At 43.4% G+C, this 13,185-nt stretch overlaps 1 protein-coding gene across 1 annotated transcript in view; it reads left to right on the top strand.

Annotated features, from left to right (window-relative positions):
• Positions 1-12,456, top strand: part of CNOT8 (CCR4-NOT transcription complex subunit 8) — a 128,516-nt gene extending 116,060 nt beyond the window's left edge. The window contains exons 4-7 of the mRNA XM_063928367.1: positions 1,160-1,321; positions 2,189-2,333; positions 2,718-2,828; positions 10,738-12,456. Of these exons, the coding sequence (XP_063784437.1) occupies positions 1,160-1,321; positions 2,189-2,333; positions 2,718-2,828; positions 10,738-10,878 (559 nt within the window). The 3' untranslated portion in view covers positions 10,879-12,456. The remainder of the gene's footprint in view (positions 1-1,159; positions 1,322-2,188; positions 2,334-2,717; positions 2,829-10,737) is intronic.
• Positions 12,457-13,185: the final 729 nt, after the last annotated feature.

Below are 13,185 nucleotides of genomic sequence, written 5' to 3' on the forward strand. Positions count from 1 at the left end.
CAAATAGCAAAACTGTAGCAGGGCATGCTGGGATGTGTAGTTCAACAGCAGCTGGAGTGTCAAGGTTAGCCATCACGGGCTTAGATGTTAGTGAGCATACCCTCAGAAAATTGCAATGAAATAGATACAAGTATAGGCGTTATTAATTAACAATAAATCACACAATAGAAAATATATACATAAGTTCTTTTTTGTGGAGGTATAGTTTGCGGATATTTGTAATCTTTTTATTTGTGATTCCACTTAAATGTTGGTTGCACTAAACATATATGGAATAAGGAATTTTATTACAATCTGTAGTATTGTCGTATAAATATCCATCAAAAAATAGAAAAGGTCATGATAAATTATCTACATGTTCACATAGATGCATACCCTTTTCAACGGGCTGCCTTGGGAAATCCCTAAGGTAGCAGTGACCCCAGCATGAATGTAACAAAAAAATAAGATTTTATTGTGTGCTTGGTTAGGTTTAATGGAGATCCTATTGGTTGCATTGCCTAGGTAAGGTGTAGAGGGGATAAGTCTGAAGATATTCCTACTTCTCAAAGACACCCTCTACACCCCAAGGTAACCTTGGTCCCCCTGATGGATTCAGAGAAACGGCATTAACGGTTAATACCAAAAAATTATATATTTCTTAATTGTATCCATACTTGGACCACTTTGCGGTGAGGTTTCAGGCTTGTAGTGGAACAAAAATACTTCAGAGGATGCTCTAGCCATTTATTGCAAGTAAATTGTGACAAATCTTGTAACCAGGTAGCGCTACCAATCACTACTTTCAGAAATCTTGGCCCAGCCAAATGCGAGTTTTGGTTAGTTTTTTTTCTTTGAAGAACCGGATATATGGGTAAGGATGTCATGCGGTATTCTGCTAGCTCTGCAAGACTGCATTAAATGTAATTCTGACTATTCCACTGGACATGTTAGGTTCTGCTATTTATTAATAATCTGAAGGCTTTCAATCTCCCCAACATGCTGGTTGCATTAGGACAATGTGCTATACTGCAGAGTCTACCAATGTATATAGATTAGTATATTAAGGTTTGGTATGTGACCGGACTTATATGCTCCCCAGTGCCTTCCCGTATGAAGAGATTTCAGTTTTGCACTACATAAAGCGATTTTCATTTGTCTCTATTTTATGTTCTTGCAGGGAGGATATGTATTCTCAAGACTCCATTGATCTTTTGGCAAACTCCGGTCTTCAGTTCCAGAAGCATGAAGAGGAGGGTATTGATACCCTGACCTTTGCTGAACTGCTGATGACCTCTGGGGTGGTTCTGTGTGACAATGTGAAGTGGCTCTCATTCCATAGGTGAGTTGTATAGACGTCAGCATTGCTGGGTGTGACGGCAGCAGTGTTTTATGTACAGATGTAGCCACCCTCCTCTATGCACATTGCAGCATGGATGGTGCGGCTAGCGTGCCCGCGAGTGAGTGTGTGCATGTGAACGTACATACGCTTCTCTCCATTCCTATGTGTGAACGCCTGCTGCAACTACTCACAGCACGGCATATATAATGCAGCCTGTCAGTATGCTTCGTGGCAATGATGAGAGACTACATCTGTATCATTACTTTCCAACACACTGGCTTTCTGGTTGGTGCCGCAGTCCAAATCATGTGCCACACTGCCCAGTGACCACTAATCTTTCCAAACCTATTGTCCCTTCTACTTATTGTGAACCAACATCTTGTGTTATGATTACACATGTCTTGTCTAAAAAATAAAATTTGCAGAACAGAAAAAAAAAATGGTGTCAAACATTTTAAGTCTATATTGGTTTGTTACCTTACAGGAAAACCATTACATGGAGACTGTGTCTAAGGGGCCCTACACACTGGCCGACCCGCCGCCGAGCTGCCCGACGGCGGGGGGCAGTGACGGGGGGAGTGAAGTTTCTTCACTCCCCCCGTCACGCGGCTCCATAGAACTGCAGGCAAATATGGACGAGATCGTCCATATTGGCCTGCATGCACAGCCGACGGGGGACCAGCGATGAACGAGCACGGGACCGCGCATCGTTCATCGCGGAGCCTCCACACTGAAAGATATGAACGAGTTCTCATTCATTTATGAACGAGATCGTTCATATCTTTCAAAAAATCGGCCAGTGTGTAGGGCCTATAACACGGAAATCCATCCTATGTAAGAATGCTGTTTTGTGTTTGGTTCATACAGTGGCTATGATTTTGGATATATGGTGAAACTTCTAACAGACTCGCGGCTCCCAGAGGAAGAACATGAGTTCTTCCATATTCTGAATCTTTTCTTCCCATCAATCTACGATGTCAAATATTTGATGAAGAGCTGCAAAAATCTTAAGGTGGGAAATGTATTTCATATAATTCAAAGACTCAGTCACATATGTGTTGCGTTGGCAATGTCTGGAATAGGATTGTACTTAATATATTCTATCAGCTGCAAGTGCTAAACGGTAGAATACTGTAATGATGTAGCAATAAATTACCCTTGGGTTAAAGTGTATGTTCACATTCCAGCAACTCCCCCCACCCCCCTTTTAACTTGGCTTAGATATATCAGGCAATCGTAGCCCTTCTGAAGCCTAGCTGCATGCAGAGGGATTCCAGTAAAGAAGATGAGAGCATCACCCCCTATCTCTGCACTATTTTTGGGCACCTACTTCATAAGCATTTTTTATTTTATTTTATTACTTTTTCTCCCCTTAACAAAATACTTTATGGTACAGGGTGGTCTGCAGGAGGTTGCTGATCAGTTGGACCTCCAAAGGATTGGTAGGCAGCATCAAGCAGGTTCTGACTCTCTGCTGACTGGGATGGCTTTCTTCCGAATGAAAGAGGTGAGCTTTGTGTACGAAAGGCACATCATTCTAAGATGAATTATGTCTCAGGCAGGAATTCAGTTGTTTTTGGGCGTCCTGGCACAAGTGCAACGGGCGCCAATTACTTATCATGCATGTTGCACCCAACTGCACTGCGTAAAGCAGCTAAACCCATGCAGTACTCAGTGTGCTGCATGTTAGTGCCCAAAATCCCAACTTTGGGCAGATTTCTGCTCGCCACCTTAGGAGGGTGCATGAAGAAATAATGGGCACTCGCACCTGTCGGCAAAACAATTGAATTTCGCCCGTTACTTATGATTAGATATGTTCAAACACATAAAATGAATCCATTGTTGTAAGTTCATGTTTTAATGTCTCCTCCATCTGCTCTTTCCTGGCAACTATTCTGTAATGCTAGTGGTACTGTAACTACAGGGAAATGTTTGACCATGTTTTACAAAAGTTAACTGTCATTTCTTCCACGCTACTTCATGGCAGCCATTACTCTGGGATTGTATCCCATCCCCCTATTTCTAGGAAGTTTTTTCACACTAGGGACCGCCCACTTAGGGTATCTAGGGGCATACCTCCTCCCTCCTCAGTTTTTTTTTCATGTCTCCTAGGCAGATGGACAGTGTAGAGGTTTGTTATTTTCTGCAGCAGGATACATTGGTTTCCACAGGAAAACATCAGGGTGTAGAGTGGATTTTGATCCAGAGGCACTAACAGGCTAAAGCTGTAGGCTGTCCCAGGATGCATTGGGGCCTCCTCTATAAACCCCGCTTCCAGGCACTGGAGTTCAGTTTCGAGTTGGTGCCTGCAGCAGCAGGTCACCTAACAGGAGGGCTGCACCAGGCAGCCCTGAAAAAGCTTCTAAGAAGACTTCTTCTCTGGGCTGTCAGCGCTGTATGTCAGGGTGACGCTTCAGCGGTGCAGCTACATCACCTCCCAAGCGGCGTTGCATACTCCCGCGGCTCTGTTCCTGGGTACTTGCGGCGGGGACGCTCCGGTTTAAGCGCGTGGTTGCAGACTATCTACTGCTTCGCGTGCCTGCTACGTGGAGGAGTTAAGAGGGTTCCCCAGGCAGGATTAAATTGCGTTCCGGCCGCGACCTAGGGAGACGGGTTGCGGCACTGGCGTGGACACTGCCCCCGAGCAGGGATCTGACTAGACCAATGGGGATTCTGAGTACAGGTCAGGTGTACTAACACTCCATTTAATAAGACTCACAGTACCCGGGGTGGAAGTCCAGCATAGGGGAGTTGTCGCTTGACCTGTAGCCCCTCCTCCAGCTCAGGGCGCCATCTCTGAGCAGTTTTTCCCGCCCTGGTGCTGCCTCACACTATCCCTTACACCCTGACTGAGACGCTGCGCATAGCTGTGGCTGGTCTCCGGGACTGGTGGGCAAGATCTCCTTTGTAAGCCGTCTGTATACAGTGCTGTGACTTTACAAACACTTAAGTATTCTACATGTCTTTAAACAGACAGCGTTAGTTAAGAAAAGTGTACCTGTTATAGAATGTATTGTACGAGTATTCTGATATATACCTCCGGTCTAGGACAGCGCTGTGATATTGCGTCACAGTATTTATCCAATACGCGTATTCTACTGTGTACTCAGTCACATAATACCGGATTTATTCGCAGGTATTTGTACTTTGTCTGGCTTTATCGTACTAAGTCAAGTCGCTCTGTTGCAATTTTTCAAAATGTTTAACAGAGAGCGCAGTAAATCAGTGGAAGCTCCTGCATCATGTAGAGCATGCTCCAGGGATTTGCCAGATGGGGAAGTTTTGTATGATGGTCTGTGTACTATGTGTCATACACCTACTGGTCAGTCCGCAGCACCTGGGTCTTCTCAGGAGCCACCCTGGGCTGCGTTCACTAACCTACTGGGTACTCTGGTAGAATGCCTTACGCCCTCTATGGGACCAATGGTAAGTCTATCATAACACTCCTTTTGTAAGAGGCTTACCTTTGTCATTTAGCCAGCAATATGCCTGTTTTCAGCCATGGCTGGAAGGGGTGGCTTCCAGGGGAGAAGCTATGTATTTTGGCCACTGATTCCTCTGGTGGACTGGCTTGCAGCAGGTATCCGGATTTCACTACAAATGGATTTTTTCCGAGTTCAGGTGTCCCGGCCTGTTTGCTCATGCGCGGGCCGCGCTAACAACGCTAGGAGGCCGGAAGTTCCCGTGAGGCTGTGTGAGTGCTCTGGATATGACAGAGTCCCCAGGGTGGGGTGAGTTCAGACCGTGTCGTTGCGCATGCGCGGCACGCGAGAGCGGCGCTGGTGACGCCGGAGGTCTCATAGGGCGGTGAAGGATGCCCCGGATGCGACATCCTGTGGGAATGTGCGCTGGTGACGTCCATATCCCAGGAGGCGGTGCGGGACTACCCTGAGCAGGCACCTCTGCCCATTTGGCTTTCTGGGGGATATTCAAAGATGGCGCTGATTAAATAGCACAGTGAGATCGCTGTGGCATCTGTATTTGTGGTGTCTCCTGCTTTAGTACTGTGTTCAGGACAAAATTGATAAAGAACCTTCTCCCCGTAAGCCTGCAATTTCCCTAAAAGGGTAAGTCCTCATAGAGGGCATGTTCTCAGTATAAGTTTTAGTTAGGGTTTATAGTGACAAAGGTTATCCCCTTTCTAGTGCATCTCCAGCTAAGAAGAAGCCTTGTAAGAAGAAACCTTTATCTAAAGAATAGGCTGCATGTGATAGTCTTTTCTGGAGATGCCAATCTGTGTGAAGAATGTGTAACTACAAGAGAAGGAATAGGTGCAGATGCACTATGCAATCATTACTGTAAATTACAAAATATAATATATAATAAGAGGTTGTTAGCATATAATTGGCCAATAATATGGGCTTGCCCACAGCGACGAGGTCCCCTCTATTGAGCAAGTCCCTAACACTTTGGGGTTCACATCGGGGTGCAGGGGTGTAACTAAAGAGACACTTGTTGATAATCAGTCTAAACAGCTGCAGCCTTTGATGGAATGGATGAAGAAATTGTTTGTTACTAAGGAGGATTTAATTGAGTTACAAGGGAATAAGCGATCTAGATCTCAAACTAGTTTGGACTCTTTATGCATGAATCCTTTTTATCTGTGGGTAACTTTGAGGATGATTATCAAGATATTTCCAGTGCGGAGTCTGGTGAAATTCACGATGATGTCAGGCTGTTTAATTTGGACCTTGTGGATAGCTTATTAAAGAATGTTTACAAGTCTATGAATTCTAAAGACCCTGTGCAGGATTGTGATAATCAGAATCCTTTGTTTGAGGATAGTCAAGAAAAATCGTTATTTCCCAGTTAATAAAGCTCTTAAGGATATTATGAAAAAGGAATGGCAGAATGTCGATAAACATTCAGGAAGTTTCAAGACAGCCACACTACACTGTACATGCCCAAACTTATTTGATCTTGGAAACTGATGTTGGGCCTGGTTAGTACTTGGATGGGAGACCACCTGGCAATTCTGGGTGCTGTAGGTTTAGGGTTTTCCTGTTGACGATGAGCAATTTTTGAAATGGTGTTCCATACCCAAGATTGATGCTGCAGTAGCAGAGGTTGTGTCGAAAACTACTATCTTCCTTGAAGACGGTGCTGTATTAAAAGATAATATGGACAAGAGAGTTAAGGACTCTTTAAAGAAGTTACACAGTTCTTCAGCAGTATCCCTAAAATCAGGGGTGGCCTTATCCTCGGTTGCTAGGGCACTTAGATTTTGGGGTTCTGTAATGAGTACTGATTTAGAGGAAAGAATAGCACAACAGTATTTACAGATAAATGTAAATATTATGATGAATGCCGTAGAATATATGTGTGAAGCTTCTCTGGATGTAGTGGAATTTGCGTCAAAGTCCATGACGGTAGTTGTGGGCAGCAGATAACGCATTCTAAAAATAGGTTGGTCTCCCTACGATATGATGGATCCCTACTTTTTGTGAATACATTAGAATCCATTATAAAGAGAATGACAGCAGGTAAATCTTCATGGTTACCTCAAGAAAAGGGGAATAGATATCCACTTCCGTCTTCCAGACAACAGTTCAGAGAGGCTAGGAATTATAGACCTGGACGTCAATTTGGGAATAAATATTCATCAGGGATATCAAGAATGTCCTTTCGCCAACCCGGAAGAAAGAGGTGGTCGAAGATGATGACTATTCCAGCAGTTACCTATCTGTGGCAGTAGGGGGCAGACTGATGGAATTTGCTAGTCTTTGGCAAAGATCAGTGCAAGACAAGTGTGTTCTGCAGGTGATAACTCATGGATACCAAACAGAATTTCTAAATGCCCCGAAAAGAGACAAATTTGTGGAGTCAGAGATGCCACGCACTGTATTGGAGGTCAAGGCTCTGGAAGACACCTTGTTAAAGTTAATCGAGTCAAAGGCTGTGGAACTTGTTTCATTACCCGAAAGAAATGGGGGAGGTTTTACTCCAGGATATTTCTTGTAAAAAAGATCTCTGGGGGATTCAGGACTATTCCGGGTCTCAGACAACTGAACAAGTTTGTGAGGGTAAAAAAGTTCCATATGGAGATATTACGAGTAAAATCTATCCTGACTGACGTAAAGAGAGGAGACTTCATGGCATCGATAGATCTAAAAGACGCCTATTTTCACATTCCAGTATGCAGGGCGTCTTGAAAGTTCTTAAGACTTCACATAAAAGGGAGGCACATTCAGTTTTACATGTCTTCCGTTTTGGTTTGGCAACGTCTCCAAGGACATTCACGAAAGTTCTCTCTGCAATTATAGTCATGTTAAGAAGACAGGGCATAGCAATTTGGCCATATCTGGACGATCTTCTGATTTGTGGACATTCCAAAGGATAAGTAAAGCAGGCTGTGGGGGTTACGTTACAGACTCTCCAGGCCGACAGTTGGATGATGAATTGGGAGAAATGCCAACTGGATCCGGTTCAGCATTTACAGTTTCTGGGTGTAAAAGTAGATACCCTCAATTATGTAATCTCCCTTTCAGAGGAAAGATGCAAGAGAATTCAGGAGCTGGCGGTCATAGTGCGAGTATGTCAGAAAATAATACTTCGTTTAGGAATGAGGCTTCTTGGAATGATGGCCTCCACTATAGACATAATTCCTTGGGCAAGGTGGAGGATGAGAGAATTACAGTGGAACCTGTTAGAGTTCACTCGAAAAGGGATTCCATTAAGCCACAAGATAAAGTTACAGCAAGCTACACATTAAGTCTTTCATGGTGGATAAAGCCCAATTTGAGTTACAGACAAATGTCATTGTCAGAACCGCATTACACAGTGCTTACAACTGATGCAAGTTTAACAGGTTGGGGAGCGCACCTGTCCAGACAAAATTGTCGGGGTCTCTGGACTGTTCAGGAGAGAAAGTGTTCCTCAAATCAGTGAGAGTTAAGAGCCGTATGGAGGGCAATAGAAGCTTTCCAGAATCAACTAAAAGGAAGCCATTTAAAAATATTTTCGGACAATGTAGCAGTTATGGCTTATTTGAACCGTCAAGGGGGAACCAGAAGCCAGGTACTGTTACAAGACGTGTCAAGAATATTAAAATGGTCAGAAAGGTATCTGGAAACCGTGTCAGCCCTGTATGTTCCGGGAAAGGGCAATGTCATTGCGTACTTCTTCAGCAGACACGACATCCTACCAGGAGAATGGGAGTTAGATGTCCGGGTGTTTCAGGAAATTGTAAGTCTCTTTGGACAGCCTCAGGTGGATCTGATGGCCACCCATTACAACACAAAGGTTCCTTGATTCTTTTCAAGATCTCATCTTGCGCAAACAAGCGGTGTGGATGCATTATCCCTGTCATGGAAGTTCAGGCTTGGGTATGTGTTCCCTTCTTTGCCCATGATTGCCCGCACACTGAAGATGATCAGGGAGGAGTAAGTGGAAGTCATAATAGTCCTATCTTATTGGCCGAAAAGGGTGTGGTTCCCCATGGTGACAAGGATGACGGTAGAAGGTCCTTTGACTTTACCAAGCAAAGAAGGATTGTTACATCAGGGTCCAGTAGTACACCCAAATATACAGCATCTTCATTTGACGGCTTGGAGGTTGAACGGGAATTGTTAAGAAAGAAGGGGTTATCCGGACAAGTAATTTCCCTTCTCGTACATGCAAGAAAGAAGGTATCATCAGAAATCTATTATAGAATCCGAAAAACGTTCGCCCCTTGGGCAGAGTCTAAATTTGATGTACTGAAAGCCTAGACATCACAGATTCTAAATTTTTTACATGATGGATTTAATAAAGGTCTGGCTGTGTCTACCATTAAGGTGCAAATATCGGCACTAAGTGTATTGCTGGATAGGAAGCTATCGGAAGATGAACTTATAAAGAGATTCTTTCAGGCAATAAGGAGGATTAGGCCTTGGGTTAGGTCAAAGTGGTGTCGACATTCCATATAAATCAGGAAATTATATTGCCCTTATTCTGTCAGCATCCAAGTAATGAGGAGGAGAAAAGGTTACATACATTGGATCTGCACTGAGCAATATCCATTTATTTGGAAAGGATGAAGGATCTTCGAAAGTCTAAGCATTTATTTATTCTACATTCAGGAGCAAGGAGGGGTGAGACACTTACAAAACAGATTATTTCCAGATGGATTACAGAATTATATTTGTGTACAAAGAGGATGGTCAAGAAGTGGCAATGAATTCGAAGGCACACTCAACAAGGGCAGGTGCAACATCTTGGGCTAAGAAGGCACAGGTGTCGGTGAAGGAATTATGGGGGTCATTCTGAGTTGATCGCACGTAGCAACTTTTTGCTGCCCGTGCGATCAACTAAACGCCGCCTATGGGGGAGTGTATTTCTGCATAGCAGGGCTGCGAACGCTTGTGCAGCCCTGCGATGCAAAAAAAGTTTCCTGTAAAAGAAGACCAGGGTAAGAGTTACTTACCCTGTACGATGGACCCAGCTATGCAGGTCCCGGAATTGACGTTAGACATCCGCCCTCCAAATGCCTGGACACTCCTGCGATGGACTCGCCACTCCCCAAAAACAGTGAGTTACTGCCCGGTTTGGCCTTCCTCCTGTCAATCTTGTTGCAGTCGCCGCTGTGACCACTTACTTAGCTAGCGGTGTCGCTGCCTGGCGACTGCTGTCAACTGCGCAATGCGGCCGCCGCTGCTCATGCGCTGTTACGACCCAATCGCACGGCTGCGAAGAAGCGCAGCGTGTGATCGGGTCGGAATGACCCCCTATGTGCGGCTGCTACTTGGTCATCTGTTCTCACTTTCTCCAGTCACTATGCGTTGAATGTGGCTGACGCCCACTTTGGGACTCATGTCTTGAAAGAAGCATTGTAGCGAATAAAAGTCAGTGATTAAGCATGATGTTTTTGGTTGTTGCGCTGATTAATACCCTCCCCATGATTATGCCTTGGTATATCCCAGAGTAAGGCTGCCATGAAGTAGCGTGGAAGAAAGTAGCAAATTATATACTTACCGATTAATTTATTTTCTTCAAGATACTTCATGGCAGCCCATAATTTACCCTCCCTTAGAGTGTTTTTTTTACAAGTATTGGATATAGGAGACACTCAAAAGACTGAGGAGGAGGTATGATCCTATATACCCTAAGTGGGCGGTCCCTAGTGTGAAAAAACTTCCTGTCTAGAACTAGGGGGATGGGATGCAATCCCAGAGTAATGGCTGCCATGAAGTATCTTAAAGAAAATAAATTATCGGTAAATATATATGTTTTGCTACTTTTTTGGGTAAGCTGTTCATTTTACACAGCCCATTAATTCTCTAAGGACCATTGAGCTCTGTCTGTGGCTCTTCACGTCTAGTAAGCATGAGGCAATGGGTTCCCATTATAATATGTCTATAACTATTGCTCAGGGGTCACAGCCTCTGGATTCCCCAGTTGTGTGATGATATGCTGTTGTCCTGGTTTTTTTTGAACAGCTGTTTTTCGAGGACCACATTGACGACGCCAAGTATTGTGGCCGCCTTTATGGGCTGGGAACAGGAGTGGCCCCAAAGTCCAACGAGGAAGCAGAGGAGAAAATCAGCATCATGTCTCTCATCAACAACGGACAGCAATGAGGTGACCTTGAGTCATCAGTCTACCTCTGACAATGCGCTATGTCATCTTTCTAATAATCGCTAGGCAGAGATCACCCGGTCCGATCAGCCACACAGCTTCCACAAAGAGCGTTTTTGGAACCATATGTAAAGTAAAAGAGCGTAAGGGAGTGACTGCGTGCATGAGCATTCTGTCCAGTATGTTGCATTTTCTTTGTTTTAAAACTTTTACTGCAAAATGTCAGCATCTTAAGAAAAGAGAAAAAAACCAAACCCTGAATCTGTCAGACCACGATTGACCACTCTTCCATAGTTGACCAATGACGTGGGAACTTTGCACTCAGATTGTCCTTGTGCAATTGCAGACTTTTCCTTTGCTTTCAATGTGGATGTGTTACGCTCAGCACTGTGAGATTAGCAGCGGTTCTGGCCCAGGCTGGTGTTTGTCCTCATTGCTTCTGCTCCTGCCATTAATATTGTCTGACCAAGGAGCAATTATGGCCTCTACGAGGAATGAGCTGGACAAGTCTGAGTAGACGTGGCTAATACTATAAGATTATAGTGTTTTGTTTTGTTTGTTTTTTTTGGGTTTTGTTTTTTTAGCCAAGATAATAGATCTTCTCTTATTTTACAATTGGCAATGGATAGAACATGAAATTAAGATATTTGTGTTTTCCGTATAAGCCACCTGTCTACGAGTAGACTTCCGATATGAACTAATTTTTTTCTGAATCAACATAAAGTTTGCATTTTGTCAGGCTAATTTGTTTTGGGTCGGGTTTTTGTGACCCCCTTCTTGTTGGTAAATTCTCATTGAGCCTTAATATTAGCCTCTTGACTAAACACAGTGGAGGCAGCAGTAACGTGGGCTATACCAATGTTGGGTAGAATCCACTAAGCATAGTGACGTCACTGATGCATGGAGAACAAAGTGCCTCCCTCATACATTGGTGTTCCTAGCGAATTGATAGATGGCACTGGCATGTAATTTGAAATGGCCTACAATATGTAATGGCCTACAATATGTCTGCCACCTCTGCGTGTACACTTTCCACAGCCAAACAATGTACTTTCTGTGTCTGCCTGTCATAAATTCACTTTCTGAGCAAAGTGCAGATTACTTTTTCAAATGACTTTAAAAAGAAACAAAAAAAAGAAAACTTCTGTTGATGAATAAGATTAATTGTATGTATTATATTTCTTCGATCTAGCTCGATCAGCAATATTGTCAAGATCCGCAGTTTTATTGGTGAGATTTTTGCAAAAGCCCTGTCTCCCATCTTCCATTTTATGGCCTGAAAATATGGCTTCAGTTCTTTTTAATAAGTGAAGTGTCTTCTACTATTTATATTGAATTCAAAGCCACTAAAATGAGAACAAACACAGCCCCCAGTTCCAGTAATTCTCATGTATAAAAAAAAAAAGTTAATTAAATAATTGCTGAAAGCATTGGAAAAAGAGTATTTGCTGTAAGTCTTGAGTTTTACCCAGCAAATTTTGTAATCTATGTCCTATTGTTGTAAGCTGGAATTTAAAACATGTGTAAATATTATTTATGTTTTTAAATTTGTAAAATAAAGATGTTTCTTTTGGTTTTGGTTTTTTAGTCAAGAGATTTGTGTTTGACCTTGCCTGTGTCACTGCCTACTAGATGGTATCACCCTGATTTCTTATCTTCTCCCAATACGGGAAGAATTAGCAAATGTTTTTTGTTTGTTTTTTCTCTGTCTAACAACTGTCTGCCACGCTGAGGTAAGATTTCATAGTAGCAGCATTCTACAGCTGTTGGCTCCCGGGCCCCACATGGGGGTTTATGTGTAAACTAGTTACCAGCCAATCAAAATGACAAAACACAACAATAATGTCCAGGCCAGTGGCTGTTTGCGCCTGGAGGGCGCAGTGCTCCAATTGCTCCGTCGGCCGCCGACACGGAAAACACGTGCATTCCACCATAGAGGTGAGGAGGAGGAGCAGTCTTTTATTATATAGAATCTTTAGATTTTCTAAACTGTTTTTGTGTGTGTTTTGTTTTGTTTTGCTCCTTGATTTAAGTGCAAATTTTTGTATTTATTTTTAAGGCAATACACAGTGAACAAAAAATAAAAATAAAATCAGTGCTTTAAATACAATTTCAAAACTCTTTCTTCAGGCTCCATAGGCATCCACACGGATGACATTGGAGTATGATGGTGGAGATCAGGAACAGGCACCAAAGAGTTAAGCTTTTTAGCTCCCAAGATGCACTGGTCCTTTCCCTTAATACCCCGCCCCACAGCTTGTGCGCCTCAGTTTTCATTTGGTGCCAGCAGAAGCTGGTCACCTTTTATA

Source organism: Pseudophryne corroboree, chromosome 6 (genome assembly GCF_028390025.1).
Source record: "Pseudophryne corroboree isolate aPseCor3 chromosome 6, aPseCor3.hap2, whole genome shotgun sequence".
Taxonomy (NCBI): Eukaryota; Metazoa; Chordata; class Amphibia; order Anura; family Myobatrachidae; genus Pseudophryne; species Pseudophryne corroboree.